Genomic DNA, 18,547 nt, shown 5'->3' with positions numbered 1-18,547 from the left:
AACGTCTCGTCTTGGGTTTTTCAACAGTGTTCCGTAAGGTTAAAGTTAGAAAGGAAGTAAAACTGCCTCTCCTTTTATCTGATGGTTCATTTGTATATATTATAATATAAGCTACCCTAAAAAAATGCAAAACATTTATGTACAATGAATCTTATATTGTTTATTACAGTAATAAATATTAGTTTGTGGCTTGTATTTAATATGAAAAAATGTATACATGGGGAAAAAGACTTTGAACATATACTCGCATATTAAATCGAACCATTGAGGGTGAGACGAAAGAAATCGCAGATACATTATTCTTCAAGTCATAAAATGGGCGGTGTCATAGTGCACGTATTTTTTATTTTTATATTTTTGCTTTATACCACATAGTACATTACCCACTGAATCAAAATGTGTCCACACGTACAGTGCAGTACATTATATACAACCGGGCGACCGGCAAGTGTAATTTAGCATGTCAAAAACTCGCCCGTCACTACAAAATGGTAACACCTGTAACATTCGCAGCTATACAAACGATATTAACACTCCAACGGAGGCTTTTGGTCCGAAAACTGTCCCCAAGAATAGTCACCGGAGAATAAAAAGAGACTTCTAGACGACTCAGACAGCTGGAATAAGCTAACCAGCGCTAGCAAAGTCGGCCTTGCTAATGATTGGGAGGGATTTGTATTGTTTTTCGTTGACGCTGTTGCTGCTGCCTCAAAACACTTCAAAAAACGTGGCCACGTCTAATAAATTCCCCGAGACGAACTCAGTGTTTTTATTACCTGTACATACATGGACGAGACACAAAGTTGTTTACCTTTGTCGCTTTGTCGGTGCTTTTAGCGAGCCGAAGCTAACGCGTAATGCATAGCTTAGCGTTAGCCTCGTCGTAGCTTAGCAAGTTTTGCTAGCAATAATGTTGCCGTAGCAGCGAGAGGCGTACATTCCGATTCTCCGTCGTAGTGGTGTCCATGAGAAAGATATTCCCGCCGTGGATCCGACAAAGTCAAAGAATGTATGTACAAAAAAAAGTGTTTATTACAATACAAGAGTAGACGCCTGGCAAGAAATGTACTTCAATTTTTGTGTTTTTTTTTTTAGTTGCCGTGCGACGTAGGCGAGCGTCATGAGTGTGACGTCATACGTCTGGACGGCACGTAATAATGTCAAAACACAAGATAAGTGGTGATTAAGAAAATATTAAGTTTAACTCGTGTGGGTGACTCAGTATCGTTCCAATTATTCCCTTTTCAATTTATATTGGTTAGATTACTGGTGAATATAGAGTTGAAATAAAAAATCCACATCACTACCAAGACTAATTTGATTGCTTTAAAAGGCCAGAAAAACGAGTGGAATTCTTAAAAATGATCTTAACATTTATTTGGATGTAAAGTTATGACATGTTAAAAAAAAACAACATTTTTACGTTCTGTTTCAAAGACAAAAGACACATGAGCGATGTCCGCATCACAACAAGTCGACAGCTACACATTATGAAAATTGAAGACTTGAAGATGATTGCGCAATTATTCAGAGTCACTGGCGTCGCTGGAATCCGACGCTCTCTCGCTGGCGCTGGCGCTCGGCGCCTGAGCCTCCGAGTGCTCGCTGCTGTGATCGCTGGGAGCCGGGGAGGCGCTGCGACTCCTGACGCCGCCTCCACTTCCTCCTCCTCGCTCGTCGTCGTCGCTGGCATCCTCGCCGCTGCTCCTCTTCGGCTCGTTGTCACTGTCGTCGTCGTCGTCGTCGCTGCCAAAGATCTCCTCCTCGTCGCGCATCTCGCGGGTGCGGTCCTCGCCGCTCTCGCTTCCGCTCGACCGCCTCCTCTTGATCTTAATTTTGGCTCTGTCTCGGTCTTCATCGTCGTCGTCCTCCTCTCGCGCCCGCTTCTCTGGCTCTTCGTCGTCCCTGTCTGATTCGCTGGCGGAATTCTCCGCCTCGCTACCGCTGCCTCTCTCTTTGTCATCGCCTGGAGGGGATTTAAAAATAAATAAAATAAAAACATCACATGTTACTTACGTTATCTAAACAAAAAATATAATAAATTAATTATATTGGCGACTTTATGTAAATAAATACATTAAATATATACTATTTGGATTTTCGGAATAATTGCACTTTGGGGCCTTATCACAATAAAATAAATATGGACAAAATATCAAATGGAATTATATTTCCAGGATTTAAAGAAGTGTCACACTGCTGTTTTGAGAGAATAAAAGATGACTAACCAGAGTCCTTGTCCATGTCCATGTCTTCTTCATCCTCGGGCTCGTGGTTCTCCAGCTGAGCTTTTCGAGCTTCCTGTCGATCAAACGACCAGAGAGTCATCAGCGGTGGGGGGAGGTTATATAAAAAAAAAAATAATAATAATAAAAAAAAAAAATAAAAAAAAAGCCAGCGCGGCTTTGGCTGGTGAAGACTGACCTGGGCCTCCAGCTCTTTCTCGTTCATGTCTCTGTGCTTGCACACCAAGACGGCGTTGGTGGTGGACTGCGCGCCCGCCTTGGCTCGCCTCTTGCTCAGACGCACCCTGCGCCACACGCGGGTCAACATCAACACGTGTCGACACGCAAAACCGGTTGGCACATACGAGACACATTGGACCGTGTCGAACCTTGTTTCCAGCTCGTTGTAGTAAACCCCGTCGCCATCTCTGAAGATGAAAAAGTAATTCTCCTCGTAGCCCTTGCTGGCTTTGTTCTTCACGTTCCAGTTGTACTCCCTGGCGATCTTGTAGTCGTAGCTGAAAAGGAAAAAGGAGCCGCCTGATCAACAAAGAGTACCTAATGGAGCGACTTCTCGGCTCATCTTCTCTTACAGATCCTCGGGCATGTAGTCCAGCCCCTCGTCGCAGTCCCTCTTCCGTTTGCGAAGCGTGTCCTCGTTGGGCAGGAAGTAGGCCACAAACTGGTTCCCTTCCTCGTCCATCATACCTCTGTGTGCGTAGAAAGGTGTTGGTCACTCTATCCTGATATTTTCATCATTGTTTTTTGGACCGCTACCTGATCATGGCCTGGGACATCATTTCCACGCCCGCAATTGCCGACATGTCTTTGGGAGCGGGATCCGAGTCGAAAATGACCTGAGCGCACGGGTTGATCCACATCTGCCGAGGCACATGGACAACATTATCCATCGGGAATACGCAAAGAGTCGCCACTTTCCTTTTAGTGACCTGAGCAGATGAAAAGTTCGAAGCTTACCTTGAAATCTGGGAAGACGGGCAAAACCTCCACAGGAGTAACTCGGGGTTTGCTGTAGTGCTGAGCGATCTGAATGCAAAAGGTGCTTTTAGATATGAAATAAAATACACAAACTTAAAGTGTACGTACCCCCGTCTAGTGGTCAACACGAATATTACACTGAAGTGATGTGTTAGATCAAAATCGAATAAAAAAAACAATAGAAAAAGCATTGCAGTGTCTGCCAAGCGACTGAGCCCTCACCCCTTTCTGTGCATCCTCAAAAGTTTTCTCGATGGCGGAGATTTGGCTGTCCCTGTCCTTGTAGATTTCCTCTTCTGTGAACTGTTGCTTGACAGACACGCCGATCCTAAGCACAAAAACACGATGACGTTGCGCTCGCTCACAGACAAAACACGCGATGCCACTTGACCATCAACTCACTTGACTTCCACTTTCTCATTGGAGACGCCGTATCTGTTGAACTCGGTGGAAATATATTCCGTCTTTCTCATCCAAGGCACCACCTTGGCGTGCTGCTGGGATCTTAAAGGGTGGAGGACAAAAAATAAATCATTACAACATCTCCAAAGGCATCTCAAGCAATCTGGGTGAGCTCAGCTTTTTTTTTTTTTTTTTTACCTCTTGGAGCTGGACGGAGCCTGGATGTCCTCTTCTAACAGTTTTTCATCAGCTGGATCCAAGAGTACTGAAAGAAAAATGTTGGCTACAGCTATTGGTTTGCAAAATACACTTCAGTTGTGTTTCATTTCTAACTCAGCTTCCAGTCGAATGGAGGCCATGATTAAAGAAACTTACTGTTGGGGTCTATGCGGTACGTGTCCGGGTTGATGAGATCGATGGTGACGCCGAGGTCCGGCTCGGTCAAAAGCTCGTGCTTGTGCTGTTTCTCCAGAGATGTAGCTTTGTACTGTACAAACCTGTTACCGTGGCAACAAGAAAATGACTAACTCTGTTGATGTCAATAATGGTAAGGGTAGAAAGAGGCAATGACAGTACCTGTGCTGATCAAACGGGTATGTGATGAATTTGGGGTCAAACGGGATATCGGGCAGGCTGTTGCAGTATTTCACCCGACAGACCACACCTGACCTGTTGTGGACACAAAACGATTTGCACAAATGATTTGACATTTCCATTTAAAGTAAAGCACCACTTACCTCTCAGGGACAGTTCTGTGTGATGACGGCCGACTGAAAGAGTGTAAACAAAAAAAAGAGAGATAATTAACCAATCAAAATGAATCATCTGGCTCATCTGCCATGGAAAAATTCCAAAATTAATTTGTTTGGTCGTAGTAGTTTTCAATTGGTTTTTATGTGCAGCTGCCAGATTAGGTGTTTGAACGAACCCTAAAAAATTCTGCATACATGGGTCAAAAAGGTTTTGATCAGAACTTCATCTACAGTATGGCAATACATAATAAACTGCTTTGCTAATTCGGGAACTGGACGCACTTGTAAATTGAACTCCAAAGTTTACCACGAGATTGCATGAGGTTTAACAGACGCTTTGTTATCCAGGTACAATTGGTGTATTATGAGAACAATCGAGAATGCATAATTAACTCGCCTTGAAACAAAACCAACAATTACGCCATATTTGCTAATACGAGAGACTAATAGGTGACAAGTTAGCTGCAAAGCTAGCGTTTAATGTGTTTTACCTATGGCCGTCCTCGCGTTGTGCTTGCGTCTGAATCGTCGGTGCCATTATAGCACGAAGCGGCTTCCAAAGTGTCCGCTTTGAATAATATTCTCGACGAAAGCAACAAGTGGATCCTCTGAATAAAGGGGAAGGATCACGAAATTATCAAAATTTACCCTCCATTAAACGAACTGTGTCGGAAGTCCTTTACTGAGATGCTCTTAAAATGTAGTCGAAGTTTTTGAGAGCGCCCCCTGTTGTCTGTAGTCCTGTAACACAAGGCTTGGGTTCATTTGGTTTTGGTTTTCACGGCTTTAGGGTAAATGATGTGAAAAGATACTAGAATAAACAATTTAACAAACACATTTAGTTTTATATTTACTTGGTTACGTATAATTAAATAAAATTGGAACCAAACAGAATTCAGTACATGTTAAAATTAAAACTTTGACATCTATATTTCAACCACCCCCCGTCATTCTTGAAAACAAAAGACATCACAGGGTGTTTGTATTTGATCATGTTTGGCTCCAACATATTCAATATGTACATTTACATTTCATCACAAAACAGTTTGCTAACATTACCGGAAACATATATTTCAATCTCAAACATGGCTTCCAAAAGCGACGACCTAAACTGCATAGAACGGCAGTGTAATCGACAAAAACATCCCACAAGATTAAAATTACTAGTATATCAAACTAGTATATCAACTCACAAAAGTCACTAATCATTTCTCCATCGTCTCTACAAGTTAAAACATGAAGGCAACAGGTCCCGCGGAGCTCCAGCCATACCCTTTGATCCGTGTGCATCTATTGCAGATAAGTATTAAAAAAAAATAACAAACAAAAAAAAAGGCAGCACGGTGTGGACACACACAACATTCAGGAGGTGCTCCCAGATGTTCATGTCCAAGGGCTACATTTCTCTCTGCAAGTGGGAATCAATTCTGTAAAGAAACACAAGGTAAAATGAGATTCAAAATAAAATGCTGGTCTGGTATATGGGCTGAAGTATAACAGAATACATGTTTGATTTCTTTACACTGATCAAAACAAGAACAATGTCTGCACAGCAGGTTAGTTCACTTCAATTTGAAATTCAAAAGGTATAAAATGTCGACATACATGTGTTCAAATCACAGATTTTTTGCGATTAGAAAAAAATGACACTTGAATGTTATTCTGAGAAGTCAATGTCTCACCTATCATCCCAAAGGTACAAGGCTCTATCATGGTAGAACATTGCGAGGAAGAACCATACACTGGTCTCCACCCAGAAGATGACAAACAGGAACCATAGTGACGTGAAAATGAATTCGCACAACATCCTGAAAATAAAAAGGGAAAAAAACATTTAAAATGATGACAAATAGAAGTAACTCTTGGATCGAAATTGAGCTTCCTTGACAATTCAAAACAAATCCGACTTAGCAGTAGCATTCTAACGCTAACTAGCCAATAAATGAGGAATTTTCAAAATTTGAGGGACACCATTTTTGTTTTCAGGATTTAACATTTGAGCTCAGGTTTTAAGCGTACTATATTTTCGCCTACACGTGTCGAACGCAAGGAGAGCACTTTATACCACAATGTTATTTTGCCACCATTTCGCGAGGTTGTTGTTAGCTTTGTGGCTAATGTTAGCACACGGGCGTGTTCTTGCGTACATTTTAACAAACGTACTCACTCAAACGAAAGTCTCTTCTGGTGGCATTCCTCTGTTCAATCATGAAAACATTTGTTTACAATGTTCGTCATCCCACACGCTGTGGTTACTTCCGGTCCATGGACCAATCAGAACGCAAAAATCATGACCGTCGGGAATGGAATGCCCACGCAAAAACAAAAAAAACTAAATTAATAAATAAAATTAAACACAACGCCATTTATACTAAAATTACTTTATTACAGCTGATTTATTTTCAATAATCCCTCTGCCAACATAATGGTACATTATAATACAAACGTAATAGTAGATTTGATTCTATTCTTAATTCTTTTTAATGAATCTTTTTTTTTTTTAATACAATTCGAATCGACTTTTTAAGTATTTGAGCATCTCGTTATGTGTAGCATCTTCATAAACTCTCATGACCATCTATACAATTTAATACAGGTTACAATTTGTAGTGGTAATGCGCCAACAAAAATAAAAATACTGACATCTTCAAAAGAAATGCAATCTCTTCTCACTGTATTTGTCACCAAAGCGTGCGCGTGTGTGTGTGTGTGTGTGTGTGTGTGTGTGTGTGTGTTGGCCTCTGGATCAGATGTGACAGCTCACTGGAGGGGGGGGGGGGGGGGGGGGGGGGAAAGGGGGGGTCAGGGGGTCACCACATGACAGCATATGGGCCAGGCAACTATGGCACAGTGTTTGGACCACAGAAGACTTCAGCCCTCTCTTGTCTGTTGCCTTGTTTAGAATCCTCAATTTGCGTTCGTTCAGTCAGTCAGTCAGTCAGTCAGTCAGTAAGAAAAAAAAAAACCAAAAAAAAAAGGAAAAAGCCAAAATCAAAAACACATCCAGGTTGGTGGAGCAATGGGACATTGATAACCATCCAATCAATCACACACAAACATTGACAGTGACAATAAAAGTGAAAGTTGGCATGGGGTCGGTGAGGTTCTGCTGTGGAAAATGGTTGGTTAAGAGTCATTGACTTTTCTCAAAAACTTTATATGGCAAAGTTGTCGTGGTAGTTTCAGCTGTTTGGATTGGCAACAAGTTGCATTCATTTGCTTAACGTGGAGTCAAACTCAAGGCCACGCATTTTTTTTTATTTTATGGTGGCCCGGCCCACTAAAGCAAATTGAGTCTAATTTGGGTTTAATGTGATTTTGGCACAAATATTTTAATTTTAACATTTTTTTTTTCTCCCATCAAATTACTTCACACCAATTGGACAATAGTTGAACACTTGGGGGAAAAAAAATAACTGTGGCACACAAATTAAAATGAAGAGGTCTGTAATTTTGGGGTTAATTTCTATCAAAGGTTAATTCTTAGAAATAGGAAAATCACATTGCGTAGTTTTTGGATCATTCATTGATATTATATCGCATGGAATAAGTATCTTTAAATTAGATGTCAAACATTTCATGAAATTCTTGACCACACACTTCCTGTTTCAGATCCTTTTGGCTTTGGTCCCATCACCGAGCAACACCCTGTTTTAGCACTTTTCTTGTTGTCAACTTTGTTTTGAATTTTTACACATTTATCCTGTTCTCATTATGCATTTATTAACATGAAAAACATTTATTTCAGGGAAAAAAAAAAAAAAAAGCAAATGATTTCAAACTAACAATTTGCTTCCAAGATGCGTCCATCACAGTTGAAGCACACCGACATTGTAAATTAGAACTCACCATTGTTGCTAAGTGGGTAAAACAAAAATTTGTCATTTCCGCTTAGTGATTACAATGTGGCCCACAAAAAAAAAAATTAAAAATTGACAGCCCCTCTAACAATTTTGTCACGCAATGCAGGCTGTTCCTGCAACGTGTAAAATAAACAGCTAAGTGCTTCGACGCCACATTTGTTCATACGCGTGTGCTGGATTCAGTCAGCGGCGACATGTTGTCGCACTTTTTGCGTTGTCGCCTCACGCCCGGCCGGCTGCGCCGTGGCTTCCAGCCTGCTGTCATGGTCATGGCTTTTCAACTAATTCCACCAAATTGATCAACCAACAAAGCCACAACTCCAAATTTGGCTCCACACGTTCAGCCGACGCAGCTTTCAACCGACGTGCGCCGGGCTTGCCGTGCGCTCCGCCGCATCCCTCCGACAACGCTCATCGACCAGGTGCTTTCACCAAAATAAATCATTTACTTTAAAAAAAAACAAAACAATCTTGCATTTAGCATAAAGTGCTTTGAAAAGGCAGCAGTTTTTTTTCTCTAAAAAAAAAAAAAGGCACTGATAAAAAAATCACGATCTGATTTTGATTGTTTTTGAAGGTAAGTGTGTCACTGTGGACACTGATATGTCACCTCAAAAAAAGTACCACTGCTCTAAAAGAACTATTTAAAAAAAAAAAAAAAAAAAAGCACTATTTACACATTCCTCTCCACTTCTCACAGTTTCTTTTTAAGACTACTCGGCACATCACTACGGCGTGAACTTCTGAATATAATTGGAACTTGTGGAAATAAGAAGGATCCTAAGAATGCTCAAACGCGCACCCACACTCTGCTAACGTTTCGGCTCTTACATTTTATACATATGGCGGAGTCTATTTTAACATCACCCAAAAGAACTTATAAACACGAGAGCTTCCTTGAAATGGGGGGGAGAATACACGGTTAAGCATGAAAGTGACCCATTGGGGATTTAGCAGACTCTGAACATATAAGACCTAATATGTTTGGATTCAAACAAGCTGAAAAGGCACCGTCATCAAACTTGCGGCCTTGAACGCGAGGGAGGGGGGGAAAAAAAAAAAAAAAGGGTTGTGACTTTTGGCTGGCGGCGGTCTAAAATGGATTCCGATGGCCATCGCAGCAGGCTGGCATTACAACACTGTCTCGAAGCGGAGGGAGGGAGTGGGGGGGGTTAATATTTGAATATATGGTGATCTTTCAACAGTGTTTTCATGTGCAAAATGGGAGCCGTGAAGGACAATGTAATTAAAAAAAAAAAAGAAGTTAGCGGGTATCAGTAAAAATGTGCTGACGTCATAAACCTAAAGGATGTGTCTGCTTGCTGTGAGGGAGGTGGGGGCTGGGGGGGCTGCGGCTATTTGCAGACCATTTGACCTGAGCAACATTGATTCAACCACACATTCACGTGTGGGTGCGCACAGTAGAAAAAAAATGAAGGGAGGGAGCGGGGCGATTTCTTGGCTGCTGCGTTCGGTTGCACTTGACACGTGCGCCAGCTGAGCGACCCGAGGACTTATGTATAGGACAGGTGGGACCCGTTGGATATTTGCGAGGTGACGCTGGTACTCCTGCTCATGCCCTGCTCGCCGTGACCCCCGGGCGGTGTCCTCCCCATTCCTTGGGGGCTGTTATGCACCACGGCGCCAGTGCGGGACGCGAGCGACGAGGCTGACGGGTGGCCCCATGGCTGCGGAGCCCCTCCTACTTGCACGCCTTGACCCCAGCTCTGCGGCGTAGGTGGGCCACCGGGACTGGAGTGATAATGGCGATGGCTGCCTTGGCGGCTCGACCCCCCCGCGCCCGAGCTGCCGCTGCTCCAGTGTGATCCGTGAAAGCTTCCCGACGACGGCGGCGGCTGCTGCTGCTGTTGCTGTTGAAGATGGACGCTCCAACTTGACGGCGATCCGGGAAAGCTGTGGCCGAGGGACTCCGGGGAATTGGATAGCACCATGTTGCTGAAGCCCAGGCGCATGCTCTCGGAGTCGAAGGCCTCGACTTCTCGCGCTTGGCGCTCCAGCAGGCTGCGGATTCGCTCTAAGCGATTGTTCTGCAAGGACATCATCTCCTCCTCGATCTGAAAGGCATCGAGCGGTCAAAACCACCACACGCAACTATTGATAAATAAAAAAATAAAAAATTACAGTGACCCCTAGATTCCATTTGCGAGTTTGCAATTCTGCTCATTCTGACTTTACTCTTGGGTGTAATTCCACTTTTGGCCGCTTGGCGGCTGCCCTCAACTGTGTATATAAAAAAAAAAGGGGGGAAAAAGGACGAAAAACCAAATGTTTCAATCATGTTCCTTTTTTTTGGAGATTATATAAAGATTGCTGAATATCTCAGTCCTATATCATCCTGTGTTTTACACCTACAAAGAGCAATGGCTGTATATTCATGATGTAATATACAATTATGGGAATTATTATTGATGCCTATGCCAAATTTGACAGAACAAACCTTTTGTTCCAGCAGCGCTCTGCGTAGCGACACCCTCTGTTCCAGATCTTTTCTCTCGCGCTCGTGCTGCGCGTCCGTCTGCATCTTGATCTTGCTCTGATAGGCGTTGAGAAGCTCCAGCTCCTGCTGAAGCTGCATGCGAAGGCCCTGGCCCTGGGACTCTTGAGTCTCATCCAGGCGAAGCTGGAGGATTGAGAAATCATTTCAAATAAATAAATACCACGCAAGTGCTCGTGTGATGAATTTTCTTTTTCTGACGTATTGCTACTACTCACCGCCTGAGTGGACAACATCTCATTGATGGAGTGGTCGTACTGCTCGGCCAAGATGGCGAGTTTGCGGTGCTGCTCCTGCTTCAGGCGCTTGAGCACGGCCTTGTGCTCGGACTTTGGTGTGGTCTCCAGCAGGTGATTCCTCAGCGCTTTGTACTGCCGGGTCTGGATCTTGCAGGTGTCTTGGAATTGCTTCTTGATCTGTAGCTCTTTGGACTGTCAAAATAAAAATGTATGACTGAATCATGAACCTCATTTGCTCCAGAAAGTCATTTGCCCCCAAAATCTAAATAGAAAGGATTCGATTAAATATAAGATTACACTATGTTCTGAAGAAAGATCATGAAAATAAACACAATTAGGATTTTATAGGCTTTGTGCAGTGAGCCAAAATTTCTGAAATTGTGGTATCGATGTGAATTACCTTGAGGCTCTTGGGCTGCTGTCGGACCTCCATAACGTGCTTGCGTCTCAGCTCCCTCTCCCGTCTCTTGTTATACTCCTGCTGGTTGGTGAGCTCCGTCTGGTGCTGCAGTCGGATGAGCTCGCCCCGCGTCCTCTGGATGGTGTTGAGCTGGCGGAACTCCAGCTCTTGCATGGACTCGTGGTGCCGTAGGAGCATGGCGTGCTCCAGGTCCTTCTGGGTCTGCCGTTTGTTCAGCTCCTGGTTGTGGGCACCCAAGAAAACGATCGGTAACGACATACAGACCAATCGAGCACGGCGTAAGATCGTGGAATTCCGTGCGGCGACTAACCTCTCGCACTAAATCCTGCTCGATGTTGTGGCGAGCGATCAGAATCCTGCGTTTGAACCTGCGGGACTCCAATTCCAAATACTGCCTTTGTCGGCGCTGCAGGTTTGCCTCCTCTTCGGCTTGGAAGTGCTGGAAGTTCTCTTTCTGCTTGGATAACCACTCCTGCTTTTCCTTCTTGGGCGTCGACTGGTTTTCGTTCAGCTCCTGCAGGTGGGAAACCGAACGAGAGGTGGGCAACATTAACGGCGCATTTGTACGTGCCCTTCACCTCGTTTTATGATAACGTAACCCACCGCAATAATAATGAGTCAATATTTGTGTGGGAAACTTAAAATAGTATCCTGCTAACTAAAACAACAAGGAAGGATTCACTACTTCTTTCAGTTGCTCCTTGCGAAGTTTGTACTCCCGCTTCTGTGATTCGAGGAAACTGTTGAGCTCCTTCTTCTGCTGGCTCTGGATGTGTTGGTGGAATTTCTTCTCGTCGTTGCAGAACGTTTTTGTCTATTGAAAAGCAAAAGGCGTTAGGTGGCAGGGGGGGAAAAAAAGCTGATGTGATGCAAAACAAGACATACATCCTTCTCCATGGAGACTTGGTGCTTCTTGATCAGCTTCTCCATCTCCTGAGCGAAGCTGTTCCTCTGGTTCTCCAGCTCCTTATCCAGGCGCAGTCGGTGCTCGTCCATCTCCGCCTTCAGCTTGTTCTCCAGCGCCATCAATTGTTTCTGGTGCTGCCGCCGCATCCGCTTGTACCCCAAGATCTGCTCTCGTAATTCAGAGTCCTGCTCGTGCTCCTTGATCTGCCGGGTGAGCTGGCGAACATGTCAGAAGAACAATTTACAGCCGTTGTAGTGGTGCTCGCTCGACAAATAATGAAGTCGCTTTCCCTAATTGCGTTGTTTGAAAACAAGGACAGGTCATTTACCACCGAGGCTGTGCGAATGGTCGCAAAGTGTTCACGGTTGCGTTTGGGCCGCGGGGCGTTGGCGGGCTGGGATTGAGGCTCAGATGACCGAGCGTGAGGTTCAGAATCTTTCTTGTGGGCTCCTCTCTCCTGAAAGTTAAGAAAGACAATCGTTTGTCACTAACTGGAACGCCCACCAGCATTTCTCAGGGCACATATGTAAACAGTCGATTACATTTTAAAAATAAAAGCCAGAAAATATATTTAAAGAAATAAAAAAAATAAAAAAGGATTTCAAAGAACTCTGAAAAAGCACAAAATAACTGACAAAGCAATAGGTCATGTTTTACCGGTTTGACGTGTTTGACGGAGCTGTTGGACATGACAGTGTGGTCCCCCTCCATGTCCACCTCGCTTTTGTCATCTCCGGCGTCTGTCAGACTGTTGACGGAGCTGCTCTGGGAGCTGGCGCTGATGGACATACTGGGAATGGACTGGTTGCTGCCTACACTGTTCACCGTGCCCGTTCTGCCCACGCTGTGTTCCGGCTCCTAAAAATAGCCCGACGTGTACGGTGTCAAAAAACAAACACGCCATATATTCCAATGACGGCGACGGAAAAGGATGCCGAGCTCGACGGACCTCCTCCTCGTCGGCGGCTTCAGTTGTGGGGCCGTTGTGGGCTTCGTGAAACAAGAGCTTCTTCATCTTACGATACTGCAAATTATCCAGTTCTCGCACTGCATCTTTCGTCCGATTGATGAGGTCCAGCAGAACCGATTCGGGGCGTTCACGCTGGACGAACGCGTGCTGAAGACAGAACACATTGCCTGAATTTACTTGAGGAATATTGATTTTCCAGTCAGTGACTTTCTTTTGTGCTGACCTTTAAGAGTTCCTCGGAGGTGGGCCTATCTTGGGGACATTTCTGTAGGCATGAATCTACAAAGTTTCTGAAATAATCCGTCCTACATAAAAAAAAAAAATGACAGTCAGATGATGAACGTGATGAACGTGAATGAGAAATGCAGCTGCTGCTCACCATTCGCTGGACAGCAGCATTGGGCTCTCATTCTGCGCTATGTGATATAAGGCACTCATTGCATTCATATTGAACAGTGGCGGCTTCCTCTCAGCTACAAACAAAAGACACACATGTCAGGAGGCTAAATGAGAACAGCTCTCAGATTAAAAAAAAATAAATAAAATGCCTTTACCTAATTCAATGCAGGTTATTCCCAAAGACCAAATATCCACCTTGCCGTCGTATTGGCCCTCATCCATAGCCAAAATCACCTCTGGGGCCATCCTTAAAAAAGAAATAAAAAAAAAAGCACATATCAGTGATTTTACAAAAACATATTCACAAAAATTGATTTACAAAAAAAAACATATGCGGTGCTCAAAAGCTTGTGTCATTGGGCTTTACCAATATGGCGTCCCAACAAAGGAGTTGGCAGGACAGGCGATGGAGGCCGAGCCGAAATCAGCGAGTTTCACCTGGCCTGGCTCTGTCAGCAAGATGTTTCCTGCCTTGATATCTCTGTCAAACACACACGAGCGGGAGTGGGGGGGGGGGGGGGGGGGGAGTGAGGGGAGGGGTGGCGGGATGATAACAATTCTGCACAGAAAACAGAAAGCCCGAGGCCATCGGCGCTTGCAACACACGCTCCTGATGAACACTCACCGGTGAATCATGTTGTGGGAGTGAAGGTAGGCCAAACCTTGAAGAGCACCGTGTGTAATTGCGGCGATTTCCACCTCTTGCAGGGGCTTCTTGTGCACTGGGGAAAGGCAAGAAAACAACCGACGGCCATGAAAATCCAGAAGGGGGGGTCGGGGATTCAATTGAAAATTGCTCAACTTTCCCTCACCCTCTAACAGATCTGAAGCCGAGCCTAGACAATACTCCATCACCAGCTGAAATAATACACAAAATAAAGTCAAAGGGTGTATTAAGTGTCTCATTAAAAAGCATCCACCGGTCCAGCAGAGTTGGAACATCTTCACGGCGCTACTCACCCAAGCCGTGTGTTCTCGCAGATAACATCCTTTGTACTCGATGCTATTTGGGTGTTGTATCCTCTGCAGGAATTTCACCTCCTTGATTATGTCTTGCCATTTCTGAGGAGTATGCAAAGGGAAAGTAAGTCAGAGGGCAAAGAAAAAAAAAAAAAAAAAAAAAAAAAAACAACCGAATGACTACGCTAAGAACTCTCGGGAGTCCGACCTCGCTGGACTGCTTTCCGCTGTAGGACATCTTCTTGATGGCCACCACCTCATTTGTTCGCACATCTTGTGCCTGAATGACAAAGCGAGCGGGGGACAGATGTAATCACTTGTAAACATTTGTCATGCAAGTACGTCATGAACTTCTTTTTCCATGTCTTTGCTTGAACCGGACTTTTATACTCACAAAATATACAGCGCCAAAGCTGCCATGTCCGATTTCACGTAGGTCGGAAAAGAGCTTCTCCGGATCTTCCTTAAAGAAGAGCTCGGCGATTTCGGGGTCCTTTAGGCTCCCCGTCCGACTGCTGTTGGGCATAGTGGGGAGGTGGTAGTCGGGGGGTGGGGTGGGGTTGATGCCGCTGCCGCCGAATTATCCGGGTCTGCGACAGCGACTAAAAAGCCCCCACCGACGGCTCATTTGCAGGACAGTCGCCTCATATGTGGTCACCACTGAAAGCAAAGCAAAAAGAAAATACACATTGTAATTCCATTTTTTTTTTTTAATTCTCTGACAATTCAAATGAAATTTTCAGGAGGGGAGGGACGTATCACTCCACATCTAAGATGGTCGTTACGTTTTTACCTTTCGATGGTGACCCAAATTTCAGATTTCATTTCAAGCGAGTAATGGGAACATTGTCTTAGGTTCGGGAGTGGAGGACATCCTGGAGTAGCGCAAGATAAGTGGGTTGCCATGGCGACAACTCTAGTCATGAGATCAGGAGGGCTGTGTCCTGAAAACCCTCACCTCACACCGCCGCCAGTGGTATGCGGACGGAGCGATGTCACCCCCTGACAAAAGGTCCCGAGGTGACAACACACTGCCTCACTTGTCAGATGCCTGACTGAGACAAAGCATTCCAGTGATGGGACTTCTCGTCAAACCTGTACGCTCCTGGAAAACATGTCCTCAAAGCTACCACGGGCTAGTCTGGTTTTTTGTTGTTGTGTGTATCGTCACATGCGGGGATTTCTACGGTTTAAAAAAAAAAAATCATTGTAGCTCGCTTTATTTCTAGACAGCAGAAAAAGATTAATGTGAGAAAAGAACTTCTTTTACTTGTTATTCAAAATTACATATGACGAGGTCAACAAATCCTGTCACGTCAAAACTTTCATGTCGCGGGGGCTATTTATGCCGTCTCTTGCAAATGCCATACAGATGTAGACTGTAAAAACAAAATCGCCAAGGCCCGCTCAGATGATCAGCTGCTAGCAGATGCGAAGTCGAGGCGGGAGTCACAAGACTTTTCTTTGCCTGCCCGGGAGAACTAGCGCCTCAGATCAGGCTATCGTCTTCTAACGCTGAACAAGTCGCAACTCCAAACAAATTGAGCGGCAAAATTGACTTCATGGGTCTATACATTGTGCCGTCACTACCACAGTTTAGCCTTGCGTTGAGCTAGTAGAAGCCAGTCACCATGAACCCTCGACATCCAAGAAGAGATGACCAAGATCATGCCTGACATTATGAAGGCTGGCTCACCAAATACAAAGCTCCACCCCTAAAACTACCCTATAATTTTCTGGAATTCTTAAAGAAAGCATGGCACAAACGTGTTATTAAGACACCTGTAAGTGGTTTATATTATGTAAAAAAAAAAATGCATATGGAGGCCCAGGGGCCTCTTTATTGCCATTATTCCACTACAGCAATTGTCATGGAGCCAATTTTCATGCCACGGTACGTGACAATTCACAGTCGACATGCGTGAACGCCGACCACTCATACCTTCACGCGTGTCACCTTTTCGCGCGGCGGCACGCAGTCACGCAAGAATGCGGCAGGACGAGCCGACTGAGCTGGAGGGTTTCTCACCACTTCCTGTTCACATAGCTATAAGGCAATTAGTGCTAAAGTATCGCCATATTAGACCTTAAAAGGAATCGGTGGTGTCTGAAAAGAAAAGTAAAATGCAATCAGTGACGTTACTGAGGACACTGCAGGAAAAAAATGGCAGTGTCGTATTGTCATTTATTTATATATGTGGATCCAATGGCAATATTTCACGTATTATAGTCGAGTTGATTCCTCAGACTTTGGCTCACGCTTATCAACTGGCAGAACACACTTTTGGTAAATAAACATATGATTAAAACAGATTAGTCATTTCCTTTTGACACACAACTTGGATATCAAAGGCTCATATAGTTTCGTGTTACAGTATGTGGAAAGATTCATTACGTTACAACACACATATGTTGCAGTTATAGGCGAGATAATGCTAACTGAGTAGCCCACTTTGACCAGCAATTGTCACCAGCTAAACGAGATTATACCTGTGGTTAGTGAGTAACCCCCCCCCCCCCCCCAAACCGGTGAAGTTGCAACACAAGTAGCTTTAGAGATTATCTAATCCTTGTCACTTTTCTACGACAGACTCTCGGGGAAAATATATAAACCCACTTTATCTGTGTTATAAAGCGTTTCAAATAATGTGGATTGATCAGATCCCCCGACTACTAAACTAGCCCAGCGTTGGCTGTGATGTTAGCACCGAATTTGACGTTAGCAAGATTAAGTTACGTGTCATATGATAAAACAAGCCCAACAATGCGCGTAGTGTTCAAATCCGAGCGTGTAGTTCGGCGATTGTGAAATGAAAGGAACAAACATTGACTTCGAGTTCGTTTGGTAGCGATAAGAGATATTCAGGGGGCTAAGCTACAGGGGATGTTTGCTACGTTAGCTTAGCCACGTTAGCTCCGAACTCACCCTCTTGTGACAGGCCAACTCTCAGGCGGTGCTGCAAAAATGTCGTCAAATTCAAAACACTTAAACAAAAAACTAAGTGTTCCTTTCTTTCTCATTCCTTGGCCTTGTGGCCGAATTAGCGTGTGGGATTCTTGCGGTTCTCTAGGCTGTCACTCGATGGACACAGGAAGACGACGGAGTTTATTTAGGTGGAAAAAAAATATGACGAAAGGAAAAAAAAAAAAAAAGAACGAAAAGAGCATACACACCCTTAGAAGTGACTTGAGTTGCCAGAATGGTCGAATCCCACTCCCAGGCAAGGCAGGTCCAAAGATGGCTGCCGAGTGCTGCCTCCGCCGCCTCCCTTGTCGTCAAAAGAAAAAAGAAAAAAAACAAGTTGAGGGCAATAACGTCAGTGAAGTTCAAACGGTGCCCAAAACGGTCTTTTAAACGAGCCACAATAGTATCCGAGATGCGCTCGAGTTACGTCAGAAAAAGGCCGAGTACGTCAGCGTGGTTAACTTCGACTTGGATGAAACGAAGTCAAGTCAGATCCGAGCGTCCGCCTCGCTTCGACGCACTCGAGCAGTTCCGCCCTGCTTGTTGCCTGTTGCACTCAACTCTCTCTGACCCACAAACACGAGGAGGTGGAGACATTCCAGGCCAATAACATTTCATACACTTTTTTTTTTACTTTAATGCCACTCTTATCGACCCATTTCTCCATCCAATATATTTCATCAGTGAAATCAAAGTGCCTGTTCTGACCTTTATTGTACACCAAAGGTTGGACATGAAGGGTTGCGTAATTCCGGCCTGAGTCTGACTTTATGTTTTTTTTAGGCTGATGCTGACTTTAGGCAGAATTTTTTTTTATTATTACACACACAATAGTACCCACCCTTCAGCATTCTCTCATGGGGGCTAAGCCCCCCGCACCTATAAAACCTAGCGACGCCCCTGGCAGTATCTACAGGAGTTTCCTGGTGC

At 44.3% G+C, this 18,547-nt stretch overlaps 2 protein-coding genes across 7 annotated transcripts; both read right to left on the bottom strand.

Moving 5' to 3' along the window:
- Positions 1-1,523: 1,523 nt before the first annotated feature.
- Positions 1,524-5,067, bottom strand: paf1 (PAF1 homolog, Paf1/RNA polymerase II complex component). Its single transcript, XM_085917292.1, has 14 exons — positions 4,870-5,067; positions 4,364-4,396; positions 4,203-4,295; positions 4,002-4,123; positions 3,825-3,891; positions 3,627-3,728; positions 3,447-3,552; positions 3,204-3,272; positions 3,003-3,106; positions 2,819-2,935; positions 2,615-2,743; positions 2,425-2,530; positions 2,229-2,301; positions 1,524-1,966 (listed from the first exon to the last, which is right to left on the bottom strand). Exons 1-14 carry the CDS (start codon positions 4,914-4,916, stop codon positions 1,524-1,526), a joined length of 1,611 nt encoding a protein of 536 aa, XP_085773418.1. The 5' UTR covers positions 4,917-5,067.
- Positions 5,068-5,202: 135 nt separating this feature from the next.
- On the bottom strand, positions 5,203-18,194 carry taok1a (TAO kinase 1a). 6 transcript variants are annotated; one of them, XM_085917285.1, is made up of 23 exons: positions 18,045-18,194; positions 17,827-17,921; positions 15,047-15,312; positions 14,861-14,932; positions 14,653-14,754; positions 14,505-14,550; positions 14,318-14,414; positions 14,060-14,173; positions 13,848-13,939; positions 13,673-13,766; positions 13,517-13,598; positions 13,273-13,440; positions 12,981-13,181; positions 12,652-12,780; positions 12,302-12,538; positions 12,102-12,230; positions 11,727-11,930; positions 11,396-11,635; positions 10,975-11,187; positions 10,700-10,882; positions 6,546-10,316; positions 6,061-6,186; positions 5,203-5,805 (listed from the first exon to the last, which is right to left on the bottom strand). In XM_085917285.1, the coding sequence occupies exons 3-21, from the start codon at positions 15,176-15,178 to the stop codon at positions 9,756-9,758; spliced, it is 3,096 nt and encodes a 1,031-aa protein (XP_085773411.1). In that variant the 5' UTR covers positions 15,179-15,312; positions 17,827-17,921; positions 18,045-18,194; the 3' UTR covers positions 5,203-5,805; positions 6,061-6,186; positions 6,546-9,755. The 6 variants fall into 6 exon arrangements, with proteins under 6 accessions (XP_085773411.1, XP_085773415.1, XP_085773413.1 ...); XM_085917289.1 differs by having other exon boundaries at positions 5,203-5,668; positions 5,736-5,805; positions 17,827-18,191; XM_085917287.1 differs by having other exon boundaries at positions 18,065-18,187.
- Between the last annotated feature and the right edge of the window lie 353 nt (positions 18,195-18,547).

Source organism: Syngnathus leptorhynchus, chromosome 7 (assembly GCF_054491065.1).
Source record: "Syngnathus leptorhynchus isolate UIUO chromosome 7, UIUO_Slep, whole genome shotgun sequence".
Classification (NCBI taxonomy): Eukaryota; Metazoa; Chordata; class Actinopteri; order Syngnathiformes; family Syngnathidae; genus Syngnathus; species Syngnathus leptorhynchus.
The sequence above is the reverse complement of the archived record's forward strand: the minus strand, read 5'-3'. Positions and strand labels throughout refer to the sequence as shown.

Excerpts from the sequence above, each read along its gene's own strand:
- paf1 (XM_085917292.1), bottom strand. The coding sequence starts at position 4,916 with ATGGCACCGACGATTCAGACGCAAGCACAACGCGAGGACGGCCATAG. Across the intron at positions 3,892-4,001 it reads GTACCGCATAGACCCCAACA|TACTCTTGGATCCAGCTGAT; the intron begins GTAAGTTTCTTT and ends TTTTTCTTTCAG. Across the intron at positions 2,744-2,818 it reads GACTACATGCCCGAGGATCT|CTACGACTACAAGATCGCCA; the intron begins GTAAGAGAAGAT and ends TTTCCTTTTCAG.
- taok1a (XM_085917285.1), bottom strand. The coding sequence starts at position 15,178 with ATGCCCAACAGCAGTCGGACGGGGAGCCTAAAGGACCCCGAAATCGCC. Across the intron at positions 14,415-14,504 it reads GGCTTCAGATCTGTTAGAGG|TGCACAAGAAGCCCCTGCAA; the intron begins GTGAGGGAAAGT and ends GCCTTTCCCCAG. Across the intron at positions 12,539-12,651 it reads CCATTCGCACAGCCTCGGTG|CTCACCCGGCAGATCAAGGA; the intron begins GTAAATGACCTG and ends CATGTTCGCCAG.